General features: G+C 44.0%; 1 protein-coding gene across 26 annotated transcripts in view; it reads right to left on the bottom strand.

The window, feature by feature from the left end:
• DZIP1L (DAZ interacting zinc finger protein 1 like) overlaps positions 1-22,802 on the bottom strand; it is an 83,172-nt gene that overhangs the window by 14,735 nt on the left and 45,635 nt on the right. For 9 of the 26 annotated variants that reach the window (XM_029214501.1, XM_029214502.1, XM_029214503.1 and 6 more), the window contains 9 exons: positions 21,420-22,743; positions 20,683-20,927; positions 12,782-13,000; positions 8,823-9,041; positions 8,146-8,413; positions 7,130-7,332; positions 6,850-7,014; positions 4,431-5,288; positions 3,730-4,078 (listed from right to left, as the gene is read on the bottom strand). In XM_029214501.1, coding sequence (XP_029070334.1) covers positions 22,582-22,743 — 162 coding nt within the window. In that variant the 3' untranslated portion in view covers positions 3,730-4,078; positions 4,431-5,288; positions 6,850-7,014; ... (4 more) ...; positions 20,683-20,927; positions 21,420-22,581. Of the gene's footprint in view, positions 1-3,729; positions 4,079-4,430; positions 5,289-6,849; positions 7,015-7,129; positions 7,333-8,145; positions 8,414-8,822; positions 9,042-12,781; positions 13,001-18,395; positions 19,748-20,131; positions 20,588-20,682; positions 20,928-20,973; positions 22,744-22,802 lie in introns of those variants that run through there. The other 17 variants (XM_029214482.1, XM_029214486.1, XM_029214483.1 and 14 more) reach the window with 17 other exon arrangements.

Genomic DNA, 22,802 nt, shown 5'->3' with positions numbered 1-22,802 from the left:
AAAGAAAGAAAGAAAGAAAGAAAAAGAAAGAAAGAAAGAAAGAAAGAAAGAAAGAAAGAAAGAAAGAAAGAAAAAGGAAGGAAGGAAGAAAGAAAGATAATAGCCTGAAATAACTGAAATTATAAGGTCCCAGAGCAGGTACTCCATATGGATGCATCCATATCCCAGCATACACAAGCTTCCCTCACTAAAACATCTTTCACTAAAATTAAGCTCACTATCAAAAATTATAAAGCATGTGAGGAAATAAATCATGATGAGAAAGTCACCAGATTTGAAAACCAAGAGAAATCAAAAATCAAGATCTACAGCTAATAGAAAAATATAAGAGGCTGTAAAACAAGGACACTTTAAATGTGTCCCCCAAAAAAGAATTGGGAAAAACGAACAGGTGGTATTTTAAAATGAACCAAATAGAAATGCTGGAAATTTAAAATATAGTCATTGATGTAAGAATCATAGTCAGGTGAAATAATGGACTAGATATAGCATGGTATCTCAGAAGAATGAGTAAAGAAAATGACTCAGCACAAGAAGAGAAAGAGATGTAATGCCTAAAAAAGATTTTAGAGACATGACACACAAGATGAGGAACTTTAACATTCACTTAATATGGATCCAAGAGAAAAGATTAGTCAACCTGGAGGAGAGGAAATGTCTCTAGAACTGGAGAAAGACATATTCTCTGGTATGAAAAGTACACTGCCTCCTGAGGAGAATTAAGCTATACTTAGGGACATAGTCATGAAAATGTAGTATATCAGGAATAAGAAGAACATCTTAAAATAAGTAAAGAAAAGATTATTTATTATAAATCCATGACAATGAGACTGACATCAGTACCAAAAAATGCCAGAAGACTTTGTAATCATATCTTCAAAGTTCAGAGGAAAAACAGTTGTCAAGCTCGAATTTTACAACCAGCTAAACTATCATTCCAAAGTAAGGGCAAGATGAAGTCTTTCCAGGGACCAGCGTAAAAGATACTGGCCATTCCAGCTGTCATTGTGCTCAGGAAACACAATGTGACTGTGTGAGCCTCACAGAATTCTCCCAGTGGAAAAGGGTCAGGTCTGAGGAACTAGAGGTCTTGTTGACTCTATTGGGTGGGTATTGCCAAGCCAATACTACTGAGGATTATATCCAGACACTTAAGAACAGGTGGGCCTTGAAGAGCAAGCATCATCTTAGCTTTAGTGCTTTTTACCCACCTAAATTACTTCATTAGTTTGAGAAGTACAAAGATAACACATTCTAGGTAGGCAGAGAGACCAGCTAAATCTACATTGTGCTCAACCTGGGATGCAAGCATATATGGATATCCTGGTCAAGTCTTTTTGTATGTAAGGAGCAGAAAACCCACCGTATGATTTGGGGCCTCTCTGCCAGCTGCTTACTCCTCAACTAAAAATGGTTGCCCCACCCAGATCCAACTCTGCATGAACTTTTAGTTAAAGTATCTACTACAATCTAAGCAGAACCTACGTTTCTCTTAGTTTAAATTCTTCTCACGAGAGAAAATCTGACTGACCACTAACCAATGAAAACTTTGTCATCCTCTGTGAAGGGTGCACCTCTGATCCAATCAGTTCTGTCCCTGTAGTAGCCTTGGCTACTCAACATCCATCCTACGACCATCACTTTTTCTTGCTAAAGAAGTATATCCACCCTCCATCCTATGGCCCTTTCCCCAGCTCAAAGGATATATTTTGATTGGCCTAAGTCAATCATAGTGACACATTCCCCTTCCTAGGGATTGATTTAGGGAATGGAGCATATGATCCAGTTTTAACTAGTGATTTATAAAGGAAAGTCTGTTGGAGGATTCTAAAAAAATGATTTCTTCACTTCCTAATGAGAAGACAGCAAAACCTACAGACCCATCCCCCAAATACACACACACACACACACACACTCACACACACACTCACACACACACACACACACACACACACACACACACACATTCTTCCTCCATCTAGCATAACCATGATTATATGTGATGACTGGAAACATTGAAGCTAGGTTGCTACCAGCCTGAAGATGAAGGAGAGCAGAAAGGAGAGCCTAGAGAAAGTGGAAAGAGAACTCTAATTTTGCTCCTCATTTGCAGACATTCCATCTCTGAACTCTTTGTAATGTATGATAGTTAGCATCTTTATTGCATAACCAAATTTCAGTTGGGATTTACTACTACTTAAAGCAAATGTATCTTAATTAAAAGAAACATGGACACCCAGGCCAGGCTTTCATCAGAGACCTTGAGTGGGTACAGCTCCCACAGAAATATCCATTGTGCCAAGTGGGTTTGGTAGACTTGAGGAGCATGAGGAATGAAGTATGTCCTAGAAAATCCCATCTCAAGAGAAGAAAAATGACAAAGAACAGGTTTACTTCAAGCATGAGTAGGGATGATTCTGGATGCAGTGTGTAATTTTGATTGTCCTCTAACCTAGTGGGCATAGACTTGTGTCTGAGTTCTAGGGCAAATGCATTGCAAAAAGAAGCAAAACATATTAATGGCGACAGTAGTCCCCCCTTATCTGCCGTTTTGCTTTCTGTGGTTTCAGTTACCACTGGTCAACTGTGGTCCAAAATTATTTAATGGAAATTTCCAGAAATAAAGTCGTAAGTTTTAAATTGTGCACCATTCTGTGTAGTGTGATGAAATCTCATACCATCCCACTCCGCCCTACTCCATCCTACTCTGTCTTATCCAGGAAGTGAATCATCCTCTTGTCCAGCGTATGACACCTATTAGTCGCTTAGTAGCCATCTTGGTTATCAGATACACTGTCATGTTATCACGGTGTTTGTGTTCAAGAAACCCTTGTTTTATTTAATAATGGCCCCAGTGGGAAGAGTAGTGTTGCAGGCAACTCAGATATGCCAAGGAGAAGCCTTAAAGCGCTTCCTTTAAGTGAAAAGGTGAAAGTTCTTGACATAAGGAAAGAAAAAATATGCTGAGGTTGCGTATTTATGGTTAGACTTATGGTTAGAATGACTTTCCTATCTGTGAAATTGTGAAGAAGGAAAAAGAAATTTGTGCTAGTTTTGCTATCATACCTTAAACTGCAGACGTTACTGCCACAGTGCATGATAAATCCACTTTTATTAGTATACTGTTATAATTATTCTATTTGGTTATTAGTTATTATTTAACAACAATCTCTTACTGCATCTAATTTATAAATTAAACTTTATCATAGGTATGTATGTATAGGAAAAAATATAGTATATATAGGGTTAGGTACTCTCTGCGGGTTCAGGCATCCACTGGGGGTCTTGGAATGTATCCCCCATGGATAACGGGGAACTACTGCACTTCACTAAAATCTTAATGCCATCCTGAGAGGTTCTAGTAGCTTTGGTGCCATGACCTAGCTGTGTCAGGAGACTAGAATGAAGCTTCCTTGGAGGGAAGAGGGGTCTTTGAAGCTTTGTACCAAATGGGCACAAACATCTCCCTGTTTGGAGCCAGGGACAACAATCATTGGATCTTAAAAGTCTAGACTGATTCCAACTGACTGTGCTGAGAAGGACTCAGGCATGAGAGACTGCCATGGTCAGTGAGCAGTGTCTGTCATGCAAGTGGCTGGGGACAAGCAGCACCCACGTCACACTCTCACCCTCCCGAATCCCTTCCAAGACCTCAGCCAACCACTCCCTGCACAACAGGGAAGGTGCACTCCCTCCAACACTCCACATCACGCATTCAAAAGTCTTGTATTTTATCCTTTATTCTCTTAAACAAGGATACACTTACAAAAGTGCACTGTCTCCAACCAATTCAGGCATTGTTGAACAACCCTCCAAGACCAAGAGCCATTCTCATCACTTTTATTGTCCCTTGCCAATCCACAACTTGACACACCTCAACTTGCTATTTCTTGAAGATCAACAGCCCTCCAACCTAGCAAATTTTACTTCAGAATTTTAGTATTATTGTTATTTTTATGATTTTTCTTGTCTTCCTGCTTCATCCTAGAGATTTTAACCATGAGTAGCTTTGACATGCTTCAAAACCGCTTTTGTTCTTTCAGGGAGCTTTTGGAGAGGGTCCAACTTCACAACGTCCCTATGAAACAAGGCCACGGAGAATCCTTTGAATTTACTTCCTCAAATGTTTCTTGAGTACCTACTCTGTACCAGGTGCCATGGCAGATACAAAGATGAATAAAGAAGGAAAAGAAAGTGCCACTTGTTGAGATTCTGCTGTGCTATGTAATGTGCCAATACCATGCCAGGGACTTGGAAGTGCTTCAGCTCATTTCATTTCCATAGCAACCAGCAATTTCCCAAAGCATTATTATCACAATTAGAGCTGAGGAAACTGAGACTCAGAGAGGTAACAGTCATTCTTCTAGTGATTAGTGGAGCTGGCATTTGAATCATGTCTGTCTGACTTGTGGACAAAAAATGTCGCCTACCATATCAGTAAACAAAGGATGCTGGGACGACCGATCCATCAGCCACTGCAGTCCCCGAATGTGCACCCTACAGGGATTCAGGATGGAGAAAAACAGGATACTGGCCCTAGGTAGCTGAGGTGTCTATCAAAGGAATGATTTAAATGAGCCCAGATTCTTGCATCTTCCCATACATAGAAAAGTGCTAAATTCATTAACCTGAGATGTCTGGTTTTCTTTAATGAGTGGTAATCTTTTGATGCTCATCTACCTGGGTTTTTTGTTTGAATTTCTGTATATCCCGGCTCCTCCCTTACCTCTTCAGATCTGTCCCTCAGAGCTATCTGAGAGCCTGTCTCCAGAGCTTAAGTCCTCAGTAAAGCTACCGAATAAAACATAATTCTCAACTTTTAGGTTGTGCACTTTTTTTCAGTCAACAGACTCAAAGCCCATTGTGTTTCAATGCACCAAGACAAGGGACCATATGAGAAGTAAGGCTTAAAGGAAAGGGGGAGGAGGGGTCCTGGGAAATTTGGAGTCAGAGCATTTCCTAGCAAGCTGTATGAAAGTAGGCCAGTTACTAACCTCTCTCAGCCTCAGCAGCTCAGTCAACATGGGCTAACACCTACCTTGCAAGGTTGTTGTGAGGATTAAAAATAATACGTGTAAAGCATCTAGCACATGGTACTAGCCTATAAAGAATAATTATTGTTATTCACAGCTTTGCAAATTACCATTTATCAAAGAGGCAGGTGCCATTTTCCTCCACCCCAAGTTCTCAGAATTTGCAGTGGTTATGAAATCTAGGACCTAAGTTAACAGGATTTTGCTATATGGCTTTGAGAAGGCATGTGTTTGTCTCAAGAATCTCCAGGAAGTCTGTAAGAAGAGAAAATCCCAAATCAGAGGCAAAATCAAGTCCTCATTCAGGGCAGATACTGGGCAGGAATGCCAAGAGAAGCCACCATAGTTCAAGCCTGCTTGTGAATTTGCATGAAAAGTGAAAAACAACATGACCACGGATCTGGCCCCATGGAATAGCCATGGGCATCTTCAGTGAGAAGAAGGCCATTATCTAAACTGCTTGGAGTCCCACAGCAAATCTTTACAGAAAGGCACAAACTCACATTGGATCAGGCTTTTGTGGGTCTCCAGGGAATGCTGACTTTGTTAATGTCACCACAAATGTGTCCCTGAATGAGGGAATTGACAGGACACCTGTCTCTGCATTGAAACCTGATTAAAGCAAGTCCAGCCCCTACTATTCTCTCAGAAGTTTTCACAGTTTCTAAGCTGTTTAGTCCTTTGTGATTTGGTCATTTCTATGGCAGGAAGGCTTCATCCTTGATTCTTTTAGTGATAATCCATCCACAGCACAGCATGAATACTCGAGGAACAGGCTGTCTCCCAAATAGAATTGCCTAGGTGGAAGGACTTGATAGGAACTGAAAATGCATCCCCAAAAGCCACCCTCACAAATAAGAATTTTTCCCTACCTCCTGTCACTGATGCTGTGAATTCTTCTCTGGAGGAAGAGCGGCAGGGAGGTAGCATCCCAAACTGTTTCACGAAAGAACCCCTCAAAAAGAGGGTAATAGTGGGGATGGCTGGGCAACATTGTGAATATACTAAAAACTATTGACTTGTACACTTTAAAGCTGTGATGTTTATGTTATATGAATTATATCTCAAAAATATTTTTTAAACATTAAAAAAAAAAGAGAGAGAAGTTCAGCTTTGGGAAACTTGTCCAGGAGGCCTGGAGGGCCCAGACCCAATTAGAGCTCCAGAGAGGGACTCTTGTGCACATCACGTTCTGCTCTTTAATATATCTGTATTTGTTGTAATGTTTTAAGGGTTAAAATTATTTGCCAGTTAAAATGCTTAACCTTAATCCCCTCAGATATTTAAATAAAATTGATAACCCAGGAAGATGTGCCTTAGTTTTCCGGGGGTTTGGAGAACCTTGTGGCAACACCAATTGCTTGTGGGCTTAAGAAGCATGAGAGGGCTTCCCTGGTGGTGCAGTGGCTAAGAGTCCGCCTGCCAATGCAGGGGACACGGGTTCGTGCCCCGGTCCGGGAAGATCCCACATGCCGCGGAGCAGCTGGGCCCGTGAGCCACGGCCGCTGAGCCTGCGCGTCCAGAGCCTGTGCTCCGCAATGGGAGAGGCCACAACAGTGAGAGGCCCGTGTAACCGCCCCCCCCAAAAAAGCACTAAAATCATTAACTTGAGTCGTCTGTCTTTTGTGATTAGCAGTAATCTTTTGATGTTCTACCCCATGTTTGGTTTGTCTTTGCTTTTTGATTTTTTCAGCAAAAACTCCTATATAACCTGGCTCCTCCCTTATCTTTTTGGAGCTGTTCCTCAGAGCTATCTGAGAGGCTGCCTTCCCAGGCTTTAGTCCTCAGTAAGGTCCCCGAATAAAACATAACTCACAACTTTTAGGCTTGCATTTTTCTTCAGTCGACAGTCTCGATACGTGATTCCAGGGTATAGATCCTTGCTGTGGACTCTGGTCTGGCCAGGTCACTCAGAACACTCATTTCCTCTTCTGTTAAATTAGGAATCCAGCACCTACTGTGCTATGAAACACACCCAAACCTACGTACATATGAAGCATATACATATGCCTTGTCACAGGAATAACTGGCAAAAGACAAAACAATAATGACCACAACAGCCCCCAAAACACCATTACACAGACGTTCATACTCACTAGAGGGTACCTCCAGATTTGAAAGAGCTTATCCAAGGCAAGAGACCTCCCTCAGGTGAGCAAAGAACAAACATTTAATGGAAGATTGCCATTTGAAGCAAGAAAGAAAAGCTCCTCCATCCGGTAATGGAGCCCTGTGAGGACAAGGTCAGGGCAGACCTCTGCAGCTGGAAGAAACATCCTTTCCTTATTATGGGTTCAGGCTGTAAGTCAAGAACAAAACAGTTGCTTGTTTTCACAACAGTACAGATCAAATGGTAAAAGAAGTGATCATACCAAATAGAAGATTTAAATTAGAGGTCCATCCTCACCCACCAAACCAGAACTCAGCACAACCTAGCTTCCTTCCTGTGTCCAGCGTGCAGAGGCCTAGAGCTGACGCTACAACCGCAAGTGTGGATGTGGTCACCGTCGTGAGGAGATTAGCAGCAGCGGTACATGGCTCAGGCCTGAGCAGGCAAGCGGCCTGGGCCTCACGGGGCCCTGCTCCTTCCTTGACATTTTCTAAGCACCCCTCAGGGCCTGGAACTGGCTGGGGCCAGCAGTGCCATCTGAGAAGACGCCTCAAGCCCAGACCAGGACACAGAGAACTCCATCCCTGTTTCTCCCCTTCTCAGTGCTGACTCTCTACCCTGGATGTGGGGATGTCGGATGCCCAAAGGAGCTCTGGAACACGCCTACGTGTCCCGTTTTAGGACAGCAGCCAGGCCAGCAGCTTACCCTTCCTACTTACAGTATTTCTTTGTGAGATCATGCAAGATTGGGCCCCTAAAATGGTGTTAACATGCTGAGTTGGGGTGACACTCACATATTCCACAGAATAAGTTCAGGGCCAGTGTGTCAACCCTCCCCCCTCCCCCATGTTCTATGCTCAGTGCCGCCTCAGACCTACAACATCGGACAGCAGCAGGTGTCACTTATCCTATGTGTCCCCAGCTGCTGGCGCCCACGGAGGTCTCCCAAGCCCTCACCGGCTCCATGCCTCACGCCCAGCCGTCCTCTGGGGATGGTCTCACCTACATCCCCTGAAGCCTCTTGAGATTGCCGCTCTGCAACACCAGGGGGCGCTTTAATTGATGTCCTCGCTTGCTCCTAATCCATGCGGCGACATTGCGCTCTCCTGCTCAGTCTTCCCCCACGGTAGAGGACAGATGGACATGACTCATACAAGGTATGTGCCTCGCTTTTCTCACTCCACTCACAGGCCCCTCGTCCATCCTCCCTGCAGGCAAAGGTGTGTCTACGTTGAACGAGAGCACATCCTATGAAGGCAGTGATTAAAGCCTAAAAATTTCAAGAGAAGACGTGGTCAGAAGATGTGGTCTAGGGACTTCCTTGGTGGCCCAGTGGTTAAGAACCCGCTTGCCAATGCAGGGGACACGGGTTCGAGCCCTGGTCCAGGAAGATCCCACGTGCCACAGAGCAACGAAGCCCATGCTCCACAACTACTGAGCCTGCACTCTAGAGCCCACAAGCCACAACTACTGAACCCGCGTGCCACAACTACTGAAGTCCATGTGCCTAGAGCCCGTGCTCTGCAACAAGAGAAGCCACCGCAATGAGAAGCCCGCACACCGCAACGAAGAGTAGCCCCCGCTCGCCACAACTAGAGAAAGCCCGCATGCAGCAACGAAGACCCAATGCAGCCAAAAATAAATTAATTAATCTTTTAAAAAAAGAAGATGTGGTCTACCTTCAGGTTAAAAAATTCCAAATGGTAAAGGTAACAAGACCAGAGATCTATCATTCTCATTTTCCTGTATACTCCGGGTAAGATCTGTTTTTGTGCTCCTCAACCACGAAGCAGGCAACATTTGAGAGTCATTGGAAGCCAGTATTCACAGGTGGCCTGATGCAGAGGCAGCATCGTAAGCAGTGATATCACCGTCACTAAATAGCTGATATCAGGGAACTGCGGGAATGAGCAGATCTATATTGTTTCAATACAAACAGCCACAGCAATGGGAGCAGTAACAGCATTGCTACCTTTTTCTCATAATGAGGAGTATGAAATTAGCCAGGAATGGTGCATTTCACAATAAAGAACATGAAGAATGTTTCCTGGACCTGAACAGGATGAGACGGTGCCAGAACACTACAGAGAGTCTTCACATGCACCAACTGGACAATAAACAAATCCATAAGTACCTCTGCTCCCCCTATTTTTCTATATTGCCAACAATAAATCACTATGTCACATGAGCCCATGCCCATGGATTTTAAATTCTTTAAAATTAATTTAAAATTTTAATTAACTGCAATTTCTTTGTCTTAATCAAATAGTTTTCATAAACAGCTTTATGAAAAATATTTGCTCAGGGCCCTGTACACCCTAGAGGTTCCCTGGGCAGGAGTGCATCTTTCTAAGGTAGAGGAGGAAGGTTTGTGGGAAAGAGCTGGGCAGAAACATGCTTGGGAAAGTGCATTCAAACCTGAGGACAGGAGAACCTGGTCATGAGTGGAGACTTTTGTCCCCTTCAACTAGTATTTATTAGTCCCCTAAGAGCCACCCCAAATAGAATAAAAATAAATTTTAAAAAAGAAAAATAAGCACACTAAAGGTTTGAAAACTTGAGGCTAATATCAAGAGGAAGTATAGCAAGAACAGTAGTTGCTAAAGCAAATTACCCTACGTTCAAACTCTCCCTCTACCATGTATAGTCATGTGACCTTGAACCTATCTGAGCCTCAGTACTCCATTCTGTAAAATGGGGGAATAACAGTAACTCTCATCAAGGTACTTATTGTACAATAAGTGCTCCATCAGTGTCAGCTGCTATTATCTGTTTGTGGAAGGAACTAGCCAACCATATGCAGAATAAAAAATCCTAGATCAGTTTCTGTAAAGTCCAGTTAATTATCTTTATGTTTAGAATACTGCAACTTTTAAAGTTTTTTAAAGATATAAATCCTCCAACTTAAATTCATACTGTATCTTAATAAAGATAGAAAAAAACAAATGAATCCAAACTTACACAGTGATGAAAATGTAGAATTGCAGCAATAAAGAGAACATCTTAAACTTAAATCAAGAAAAAAGACAGATTGACTACAAAGCAATGGCATTTGGAGTGATAATAGATTTTCTAGAACACAGTGGAATCACATCTTTTAACGTAATGATGGAAAACAATTATCCTACTTCTCTACACCTAAGTATTCTATCATTTAAGAATAAGAATGAAATCTTTTTATTTTCCATTTTCACCGACTCTAATGCCTTGGGCCCCCCAAATCAGATCGTCACCCTTAAACCCCTTCTACAGGGAAACTTTCAACCACCTATGTGACTAAAGAATGTACTGAGAATGCCTGAATCCACATCTAGAATGAGAAATATATACACGTTCAAGGAGTATTAAAACCAAGTATAGGGCTTCCCTGGTGGTGCAGTGGTTAAGAATCCGCCGCCAATGCCGGGGACACGGGGTCGAGCCTTGGTCCAGGAAGATCCCACATGCCGCAGAGCAACTAGGCCCGTGCACCACAACTACTGAGCCTGCACTCTAAAGCCCGCAAGCCACAACTACTGAGCCCGCGTGCCACAACTACTGAAGCCCGCACGCCTAGAGCCCGTGCTCCACAACAAAAGAAGCCACCGCAATGAGAAGCCCACACATTGCAACGAAGAGTAGCTCCCGCTCGCCTCAACTAAAGAAAGCCTGCAAGAGGCAACGAAGACCCAACACAGCCAAAAATAAATAAATAAAATAAATTTGTAAAAAAAAAAAAAAAGTATATTTGCCACCTAGCCTGCAGCAGCCGTTGAGTAGAAATCATGTGATCATTTATACACAGCCACACTCCAGATATTGATGCTCCAAACCCCTAATGCCCTTGACTAATAGGAAGTCCCATTCTTTGCTGCAGTACCCTCCCTAAACATTTCAGCTCTCTCAGAATTTACATGTGAAACCCAAATGTACCTAAATCTACCCATCTGTGGGTCCCAGGTAAGGGCCGTTCTTTCCTGGAGTGTCTGGAATGCCCCACATAAACGCAGAGCCTCCGCCTGACCCACCCTCAGCTCTCACCCTACCGGTGCTCTGTGATCTGTCGCCCCCTGCCGGTCTCACTGGACATAGTCTTCCCTTCCCCTCTGGAGTCCAGACTACCATTTTCTGGCTTATTCCAGGCCACCCTCAAACTACTGTCTACCACTGCAAATTTCAGGCACACCACCAGCCTCTGGCCTCGGCTGCTCCTTTCTCTCTCTCCCCAGAATGGGGCTGCTTTCCCTTCTGAGACCTTTCTCTCTCAGTGCTGTGTGCCCCTAGTAATACAGCTGTGAACCCCATATTTCCCAAAGGGCTTTTTCTAAAGTCATTTTGTTTCTGCTATACATTAACCACAAAAGAACTAATTCCAAAACCAAAAAAAAAGACAATTACGTGAAAAACGGCTCAGAACCATGAAATAGATGCTGATTATAAATATAGGCTTCAGGCATTATGAAATGAGGCAGCTCTAAATTTTCAAAGAACAAAGAGAAAGCAAGAGGATTTTTTAAATATCAGAAGGACTTTCAGGTTATAATTAGTAAATTGACTAACCTTTTTAAAGGTAAAAGTGAATTTCTAAAGCCTAAGGCATTCATGGGATTATACAATACTGTAAGTCTAGAAGATGGCTCTGCCAAACTTCTCACTCCACAGGTGAGAAAACAAAATGTTACGTGACTTTCCCAAGGTCACAAAACAGGTCTGTGGCTGTCAGGATTTGAATCAGTGCCCCGAGCTCCCTTCTTCAGGCTCTTTCCACTCTGTCTACAATAGAAGATGTGTTCACAAATGAGTGACAATCCCCAGAGTTACATGGATAAATATACAATGGTGGTGGCTGTGGAGGCGGTGATGATAGTGGTGGTGATGATAGCGGCGGTGGTGGTGGTGGTTGAAGAGGTGGTAGTGATGGTGGTGGTGGTGGTGGTGGTGATGGTGGTGGTGGTGATGATGAAGGAGGTGGTGGTGATGGTGATGGTGGAGGAGATGGTGGTGGTGATGGTGGTGGTGGTGATGGCAGTGGCGGTGGTGGTGGTGGCGATGGTGGTGGTGATGGTGGTGGTTGTGATGATGAAGGAGGTGGTGGGATGGTGATGGTGGAGGAGATGGTGGTGGTGATGGTGGTGGTGGTGGTGGTGATGGCAGTGGCGGTGGTGGTGGTGGCGGTGGCAATGGCGATGGTGGTGGCAGTGGTGGTGGCAGTGATGGTGTAGGTGGTGGTGGTGATAGTGGTATGCATATGTGCTGGAATATTGAAGAGTAGGGGACAGACAGTTCAAGGGCAACTCAAAGGCATGTCAGCTGAGGCAGAGATTCAGTTATGACTGGGTATATCTAACACATTGAAGGAATGAGGCCTGGGATGCAGCAGCTATAAGCAAATCAATTAGATGTACCTATAAACAAAATGAGGGACAGTACAGCAACTGAGGACGCAAAAAGGTCATAAGGACTTTTCCGTGTGGGATTGCCCTGTGTGTTGGATACTTCCAGGATGGAGGAACTTCCTGACAGTGAGTCTCCTTGAGAACACAGGTTGTGGAAACCCATCGGTATTTGTTGATTGCCTTTTTGGTGCAAGACTCTCTGCTAGACCTTGGCAACACAAGGGTAAGCAGGAAAGCAGGACAAGTCCCTGTTCTATACCTACCTTCAAAGGTTCTTGATTTTTGTTCTTTTAATGATAGGAGAGTTGCCTGGCTGAATAAGACAATTTGCCAAGTCCTGCCCACCTGTCCTGAGTGGTGGTGCAGCCTGGAAGAGCCCTGGTTATCTCTTGCGGAAAGGTCCACATGTCATTGAAAAGTCCTCATGAGCCATCCACTCTGGCCCACAGTGCCACTGTGCGGTAGGCACCCGTGGGCTGATCCTGCACAAAATAAAACAAGCAGTAGCAGCTTCTAAGTCAACATACCACTCCTGGTCAGGAATTCAAAGCACTTTCTCTGAATAACTATTGTGCTGAACCAAGGCAAAGAAAAGGCTCTAGAATCTTGGGGCTCAATGGACCCTTAGTGATCAGCTATTGGGCCCAAGTTCTCCTCTGTAAGATCTCTGACTGTGGTCAAATCATGGAATCAGTGAGCAGATGGCAGCTCTCTACTCCTTCAGACCATCCATTTATTTGATCCATGATGCTGATGGGCTCTGTTGAGTATGGAACACATCTCCATTTCTACAAGAGCCTAACACTGACCAGCTATTGCAGCAACAATTCAGCTCATTACCTCATCCTGGTTCAGGTCCTCCATTCACCCCCCTCAGACCTTTATCCTGAGTCCTCTCTATCCCTTGGAAATATGTCTCTTTCCTTGCTTATGTTGGTTCTTCTCTTGTCTCGTCATCAGGTGTGTCTTCACACACTGTGACGACACTCCTGGCACAATAACTGACTTAGAATTGGCCCAGTTAGGCTTATCAGATGCGGAGTGTCTGCTCTCTGTAGAAACAGGGGATACAAGGATCAACGACATGTCCTCCTCCCTAAAGAACTTAGCAAATGTTAGTGCCTGGCAGCTCTGTCTTCTTCTGTCTATTATTCTAACATGGCACCTGCACCATTACCTCCAGGGAGACGGGTATGTAAATGAGACAGGCATGAGAACAGACAGAGAATAGGCCATGCAGGTATGAATGATTCTTTCCACATCCCTTCCTCTTAGAGAAGACTTGGAGGATCTCAGTAGCTCCCCTCAGAAACTGGCAGGGGACACACACAAGGAAGAGAAAAAAGTGTAGAACCACAGCTGAGGTTTTGTTGACTTTAGAGTTTGCTTTACTTCAATTCCCTATAAACTCAGAATTGATAACAGTGTGTAAATCAACTTATTATAATGTCATTTCACTTTAGATTTTCCAAAATTGAAAATGGCCTCATGTGTATCTCAGTTTCACAACACTATCAGATTCCAGCCATGAGATCAGAGTATCTTCTACTTCCTAAATTGTGGGTTCGGACTTTTAGGTGGTAAAAACCTTTTTCAGGTTGTAGCCACCAACCTATTACAAACTTCCAATCATTATCATCCTTACATGCATAAGTTAAGCTTATTATTGAAGTTATCTCAGAAGATACAACTCATTACATTTTCTTTTTTCCTATTGAATCATGCAATCATGTAATATATGGTCCACAGATACAAACTGCGGTTCCCGAGTGCCAGGCTAGGGACCAGAGCTGGTCCATAATCAGGTCTTCATTTGTCCACCTCGTTTTGAAGTGAATGAAGAAAACGAGGGGTGCGTGTCATTGTGAGGGGCCAATTCTTGGGAAGTTAGGTCTTCTAGTCTAAGATTAACTCAATCTTATTCATCTGGTATTAAAAATCTTTTATAAAATAAAGGTGCTAGTGTGTTAACTGTTGCATACTTTCTTTCTGTTATATTCTTATCGGCAAAATAAAACCTGTTAACCTCGAATCACCTGACAAACATTTTGTTAACTGAGCCTACAGCACGCTGCCACCCCACACTACCAGGGATTACGTTCCCACCCTACAAAGAACCAGCCTGATGGGAATCCAGGAAGAATTGTGAGATGCAGGAGGATTTGTGAGAAACGGGACACTCTACTTAGAAGTATTCAAAAGACACCCAATTAAGGACCAAGTTAGAGCTGCTTTTTTTCCGGACGCACAGGCTCAGCGGCCATGGCTCACGGGCCCAGCCGCTCCGCGGCACGTGGGATCTTCCCGGACCGGGGCACGAGCCCGTGTCCCCTGCATCGGCAGGTGGACTCTCAACAACTGCGCCACCAGGGAAGCCCGCAAGTTAGAGCTTTGACTAGACCCAACTTCAAATAAGAGTTGTAATTAGGGCTCATGAAGGTGCACGTGAGAGCCATCCAGATTTATTTGTTTATTCATAGATGGAGATCTGGATGCCTTCATAAGAATCTGATATAATTTCAACTTTGAAATATAACCAATAATAAAATTCTGAGAGATAAAAATAATTAGGGTATTTGCATCCTGCTGGATGATAAATTTTAATGATTAAGAGCAGTGCGATTCCAGTGCCAGAACCGTCAGATTAATGGAATAAATAAAAAGTCCAGAAACAGATCCAAGCACATACAATAATATCCATCTGATAAAGGGGATGTTTTCAAAAGTGAAAAAAGGATAAATTGTCAAATAATGATGGTGAGACCACTGGCTGTTTGGAAAAAAATAAGTACCATCCCTAACTCACAGCTAACACCCTCCCCCCACAAAGTCCAGATAGATTAAGCATTCACATTTTAAATTTTTTAATAGAAGTAAAAGAAAATATAGATGACATTGTATGAATATTGGCATGAGAAAAGCCTTTCTGATGCTGACAACCACTAAAGGCAGACATTATAAAGGAAAACGTCAGTTAGACATATAAAAACTTAAAAATCTCTCTGTGGGAAGGAACCTATAAACAGAATTAAAAGACAAAAAATAGCAGTATGACAATGGATTAATATTTTCAATATATATAAAGTCTTATTTATATAATAATATATATAATTTTAATATATTTACATTTTATATATTAGCAATATGTATATATAAAAGCAATATGAAGCAAATTAAGTGATAAAAATGCTAACTCTAAAAATCAAAAGTAAAACGAAGAAGCAAACCAAATTATACAGCCATTCAGTAGCAGAGAGAAACTATTGGAAGTGATTTTAAAACATAGTAATTTGACTGGGCATCCCTAGTGGGATACACCCTCAGGACCCCAAAACCCCAAAATATAACAGTAATAAATTTTAAACTGTTTTTAATATTCATATTGTGGACAATAAAGTTGGTACTGCTATTTTAAGTCTGAGATTGTGCTGTTCAGAGCCAAGACCCTTGGAGTGGAAGAAAAGAGATACAAATAGATATTAAATCAATGAAATAAAGTAAAAATCCTGTAGTCCTGAATTTGAATGGGAAGTATCAGTAGGAACTTATAATACATTTTCTTACTTGTATTTCCTGTCTCTGTCCACTGAAGGCACTTAGAAGTAATGACAATACCAGTGGTAACCAGGACCCCACGGCACCCAGGTTGTGTCTGTAAATATCATCTTCCTCTAAAAGAAACCAGGATTTCCCCAGAGAAATTACTAATTTCAGGTCTGAGGCGGGAAATGTATGCTATGAGCCTGCATCTTCTTTCATAACAGATAGCAAGGAAGCTATCAGACTGCTAAGGTCATTCAAAAGGACCCAGGAACCAACAGCAAGAAGCACACATTGGCCAAAGACGATGAGTTCAACATCAATAAGGACAACAACCACAATCAATTTCAACAGATCAAATATATTTAAATGTATGAGTTCATACGGTTCCCATGGAGTATAGAAGGAAACCATCTCATTATTTTGAAAGGGGTAAGAATCAAACCCTTAGCTTCCTTACCTATATAAACGGTATCTTAAGGCAACCAGACAGTTCTACTTGGGGAATTTCTCCTTACAGAAGCGTCCCAGCTAGTAAATGCCAAAGGAATGATAGACTACCATAATTTTGGAAATCCCTCATCAATAGATGGATTTAGGGCTTCCCTGGTGGTGCAGTGGTTGAGAGTCCGCCTGCCGATACAGGGGACGCAGGTTCGTGCCCCGGTCTGGGAGGATCCCACGTGCTGCGGGGTGGCTGGGCCCGAGCGCCATGGCCACTGAGCCTGAACATCCGGAGCCTGTGCTCCGCAACGCGAGAGGCCACAACAGTGAGAGGCCCGCGTACCACAAAAAAAAAAAAAAAAAAAGAATAATAGATGGATTTAGGTAATGATCCTCAATATATCATCAATGCCATCATCAACACCATAAAAAGAGGGAACCAGATGTTATGTGCCTGTTGCTGGAAGTGCACAGTGCCACCTACGAAGTGTTTTGTCAAAAAAGAATCGAAAAATCAAAAAAGTTGAACCCGATCAAGTATTTAGATCTAACTACAATTTACAGATAGTTCAGGGGAAAGAGGAATGCATTAAACACCATCACAGTAATGCAGTCAGCAAAATCGAGACCAGGGGAATTCTCCAAGGCAAATAACCAAATTTCTTTAGCAACAAAAAAAATAAGGATTGTGAGGGATAAAAGGAGGGAGGGAGGGAAGGAAGGAAGGGGAAAGTGGAAATGAAATCTATGGATTAAAAGAGACATAAATATGTATAGGAAAAGAGAGGACATGTGAACACAACAGACTGGATGACGTTTAGAAGATATTACCGAGTTTTATTTTAGTGGTGGTGGTAAAGTGGTTATTTTGAAAAGGAAATATACTTTAGAGATACATATGGAAATATCTGTAGATATAATAATATGATTATTCAGGAGGAGGTTGGCAAGAGGTTTGCAGGAAATAAGAGTCTTCACATGTTAAATTGTTAAATTGTTAAAGCTGAGCCATGAGGACATCAAGGCCATTATACATTCTCACTATTTTTATATATGCTTGAAATTTTCCATAATAAAAAGATAAAGAGGGAATTCCCTGGTAGTCCAGTGGGTAAGACTCCACGATCCCAATGCAGGGGCCCTGGGTTTGATCCTTGGTCGGGGAACTAGATCTCACATGCATGCCACAACTAAGAGTTCGCATGCCGCAACTAAGAAGCCTGCATGCCACAACTAAAAAGGTCTTGCGTGCCGCAACAAAGACCCAGCACAGACAAAATAAACAAACAAACAAATATTTTTTTAAGATAAAGAAAAAAACAAGGAAAAGTTAATTACATCAACTGACCAAAAAAAAGCACTAAGAATATAATCGGGCAATTTATAAAAGAAGAAATAGAAATAATTGATAGGAAAATGAAAAAAGAAATCCTGTCTTAGAAGAAAACTAAAAAATGTAAATTTTTTAAAAGGTGAGGTTTCGTTTTTCCTCTACCACACTGTCCAAACATTTAGAGATGAATGATACCCCCTGGTGGCAAGGGAATGCGAAAAGGAGCACCCCAAACGCTAGACTCAGTGGCTCAGGTTCTCTGGAGAGTGTTTATGTAATGAAAATCCCGCTAAATACATGGTGAGGGACTTCCCTGGTAGTGCAGTGGTTAAGAATCCGCCTGCCAATGCAGGGGACACAGGTTCGAGCCCTGGTCCGGGAAGATCCCACACGCCGCGGAGCAACTAAGCCCACGCGCCACAACTACTGAGCCTGCGCTCTAGAGCCCGCGAGCCACAACTACTGAGCCCATGGGCCACAACTACTGAAGCCCTCGTGCCTAGAGCCCATGCTCCGCAACAAAGAGTAGCCCCCACTCGCCGCAGCTAGAGATAGCCCACGCTCAGCAACGAAGACCCAATGCAGCCAAAAATAAATAAATAAATTAATTAATTAAAAACAAAAAGAAGAGAAATAGAAAAGAAAAAATATATATGAAAAAAAAATACATGGTGAGGAGCCAGGGCTCCAGAGCCAGCTGGCCAGGTCAGATCTCAGTCATACCGTTTACTGGAGACAGGACTCAAAGCAAGTTTAACTGCTCTGTGTCTCACGTCCTAGTCCTAAAATGACTGTAATAGCAGCACCTCCTGAAAGAGTTACTGTCAGGTTCAATCAGTGTATTTTGCGTGTGTGTGTGTGGGCGCACCACACGGCATGCAGGATCTTAGTTCCCCGACCAGGGATGGAAACCGTGCCCCCTACAGTGGAAGCTCAGAGTCTTAACCACTGGACCGCCAGGCAAGCCCTCAGTCAGTGAATATTCGTAAGAAACTTGGACCAGTGCCTGGCATATAGTGCTGGCTTTCATTACGATGTTGGTCCAGCAACCTCACTTATCCGTATCCTTATCCTAAGGAAATTAGGACTTATCCTAAGTCCTTATCCTAAGGAAATCTTTATTAAGCTCACAAAGATGTATATACACATTTGTTTATCATTCCATGATTTATCAAAGGCCCAACGTAGGAAAGCTTGGCTAAATAAATTTTTGTAATCTTTACCTTGTGATACTATGTGGCCATTAAATATAATTATGTTGACACATGCGTATTGATGTAAGGACATTTATAACCTATTTTCAAGAAGGAAAATCAAGTTAGAGAAGAATAAATATAGTTGAACTCTAGGAAGGAGACATATGTATGTTTTTAATCAGTGCATGCATACCTAGTAGTTGACTCTGGATTTGGGGATTATTCAAATTTATTTTTCTTTTTGATTATCTGTGTTTTCTAATTTTTCTACATCAATCTTACTGCTTGGATAATTTTTAAATAATTTACTATGTTACATATTGTGATGGTTAATTTTATGTCAGGGTCAACTTGACTAGGCTAAGGGATGCCCAGATAGCTGGGAAAACTTTATTTTTGGGTGTGTCTCTCAGGGTGCTTCCGGAAGAGATTAGCATTTGAATCAGTAGACTGAGCAAAGAAATTCCACCCTCACCATCCTGGCTGGGCATCATCCAATCCATTGAGAGCCCAAATAGAATGAAAAAGCAGAGGAAGGATAAAGGACGATTTAGCTCTCTCTTCTTGAGCTGGGACGTCCATCTTCTGCCCTTGAGACTTGTAATTCCTGGTTCTCAGGCCTTCACACTCCAAGACTGAGAAGCTTTCCTGGTTCTCCAGCCTGCAGACACCAGATCATGGGACTTCTCGGCCTCTATAACTGCATGAACCAATTCCTGTAATAAATTTCCTCTTCATATATCTATATCTATATCTGAACCTATATCTATATCCTATTGCTTCTGTTTCTCTGGAGAACCTGACTAATACACATATGTTCCAAAGTTCTTATAAATCTTGCCCCCCCAAAATTTTAATGTATTTGAAAAGTAGGGAGGGGTAAACAGCATAGAAATGCGAAACTAATATGTGAGTCTCCAGAGTAGATAGAGAAACACATTTGGGGACATAGAACTTGATAATGTACATTCAAGAACAGAGTCATTCTGTACAGGTGATTATCACTAGCATGTGTAAGCACATGCAAAAGACATGTGTACTCACATCTATTTCACTTGGGTCCCCCTGAAAGCGGAACCTGAGGCAAGGACTTGGGTACAGGTTTTATTTATTTCAGAGATGCTCCCAAGAAGCGGAAGCGAGAGGGTGAGAAAAATGAAACCAGAGGGAGAAAGGCCAATAAAGGGTGTGTTAATAAATTGTAACTGTTGCAGGAGACTGGGATTCACTCCCCCTGGGGACTTTGAGAAACTGCAGAATTAACCTCAGAACTGTCCCACCAAAGCATGGGAAGGCTGGAGCGATTACTCACCAACTCCCACTCCACCTTGGGTGTGGGCTGCCCTGGTAGAGACAGCTCTCCAGCATTTGCAGGCTGTACCTGCAAGTAGCCTGTGCAACCTCCCACCAGAGACAACCCTGAGGCCGAAAAGCAGAGGTCCCAGAGCACATTGTGATGTGGGGGACCAGCAACGGTAGTGCACTCAGAGCTACAGGAAACCAGCATGTGGCGAGGGACCCCACAAGCACCTTTTTACACCTTCCTTGCCCAAAGCCTGTGAATAAGAAAGCATAACTTTGTCGGCAGAACTCTGAGAGAGGGATGAACTGCCCCCACTACTCCCCACTCACTGTCCCTTCCCCTCCTCACTTGCCACTGAGATCCTGGTTGTACACCTTCTCAGCTGTTCAAAGGTATGAGATCCAGGGCTTCCCTGGTGGCGCAGTGGTTGAGAGTCTGCCTGCCGATGCAGGGGACACGGGTTCGTGCCCCGGGCCGGGAAGATCCCACATGCCGTGGAGTGGCTGGGCCCGTGAGCCATGGCCGCTGAGCCTGCGCGTCCGGAGCCTGTGCTCCGCAACGGGAGAGGCCACAACAGTGAGAGGCCTGTGCACCTCAAAAAAAGTAAAAAAAAAAAAAAAAGGTATGAGATCCACAAAGGGAACTTACTCCCCAGGAGCTAAGGGGTGGGCTGACCCGAGTCCCACGTAAGGCCCTTCATAAGCTAGCCTCTGGCCTCACTGAACAGCCTGGCACCATGATACCCCCAAGCCTCCTTTGCCCCAGATCCCCTTTGCCCTCTGCAGTGCCTTTCCTCCTCACTTCCCCTGGTTCCTCTTGCTAGAACTTCAGGGCTTAGCCCAGGTATCAGGACCACGCAGAGGTCAAAAGAAGCCTGGATGGAGGGCTGGGGAGAGGGACAGACCCGAGGTAGTGGGGAGAGATAGGTGACGCAAGACTGGCCACGAGCTGAGTGGACAACGGTTGAAGTTGGGTGTTGGGAACGTGGGTTCATCACGCTATTCCCTCTACTCGTGAGGCCTGGAGGTGCACGGCTGGGTTTCCCTTTAGGGAAAACAGTGGCTGTTCAACTAGGTCTCACTCACCTGGGCACCTCAGTCAATGGCCAAGCTGGCTGGGGGCACGAGGTCCTGGCCATTCCTGCCCAGTGGGGACTCCCTGGTGGGCAGTGCCTGCTCTGGAGCTCCCACAGGGTTGGTGGAGATGTCAGCCGCAAGGCGGTCTGGGGCTCCCCTCTCCCCACTCCTGCTTCCCGCTCTCCCTTCTCCCACAGGGGTCAGACCTGCATTACACGTGAGCCGTTTCCCTGCCCGATCCGGCTTCTTCCACCGGTGTGACTCGCCAGCAAACCGACTGCAATCCTATCTCCATCTTGGCAACTGCACACCGAAGGCCCTAAACTGACACAGTTGGGGTACAGATGGCTCCAGCCCCCACCCAGCCCCTGCTAAAGCACCAAAAACAGGAAGAACTACCAGAGAGTGAGAAACATTGTGCTGTATTTAAAGGTTTACATATAATAAATTAATGCTTTTCAAATTAAAAAAAAATACAGTAGTTATATACATAACCTAATTTTAGAAATAATATCAAAAATTTAATTTGTGGTTCTTTGGGGATATGAGGCCCTCCTTCCCTCCCACCCACGAGCAGGCCCTGCCAGACATCAGCTCTGGGAAGCTCTCCAAGGTCACCCCAGGCTGCACTGGGAGGCTCTGTCTGCGCTCCCATAGCATCCCAATCTCTGTCAACAGATTATGACCCTGTACTTTTCACCCCCCATCTCTGCCTCTACCCCAACTCAGCAGTGAGAGGCTGGAGGACCTCAGTAAATGGCTTTGGGTCAATCAGTGAATGACTGACTCAGGCATAAGTCCCCAAAAGGACCCCATAAAAGACCCATCTCTACAGTGTTTCTGCAGGTTTACAAAACGCTCCGGACTAGAGACCAGGTGTTTCCTTTCAGTCTGGAGTGAACGTGGAGGTGGAGGAAGGATGCTCCTCTGAGGTCCTGTTACAACCCTTTCTCAAGCCCTGGGACCCAGGGGCACTGCCAGGGCCCCTCACAGGGGGCGGGAGAGATCATATCCATCTTCTGCTCTGCTTCTCTCCAGGGGAGAAGACCTCTCGGTTACTGGTGACGACAAGAGGCCCAGCAGCCCCATCTGTTGGGGGGGGGACCGTGAGCCAGCCCCACCCCGCTGGGCGACGAGGCTGGTCCTCTGGCCGCCAGGCTCTGGGACAGGATCACCAGCCAGGGGCCCTGGGCTGACCAGGGCTCCAGGAGCTGGCACCAATCTTCTCTGGGAGCTTCGAGCGAGTCAAGGGCTTTGGTTTCTCTCTCTGGATCACGTCCTGGGGGAGACCTTCCAAGGAAGAGATCTCCAAGTCACTCTCATCTTCAGAAAGCTGCAGGGAGGTGAGGGGGAGAAGAAAATGCATCTGACAAGGGAGGATGGAGGGAGGGG

This window comes from Monodon monoceros, unplaced genomic scaffold (assembly GCF_005190385.1).
Source record: "Monodon monoceros isolate NGI ecotype Baffin Bay Population unplaced genomic scaffold, NGI_Narwhal_1 Super_Scaffold_11, whole genome shotgun sequence".
In the NCBI taxonomy this organism is placed as follows: domain Eukaryota; kingdom Metazoa; phylum Chordata; class Mammalia; order Artiodactyla; family Monodontidae; genus Monodon; species Monodon monoceros.
This window is presented reverse-complemented; position numbering and strand designations above follow the sequence as displayed.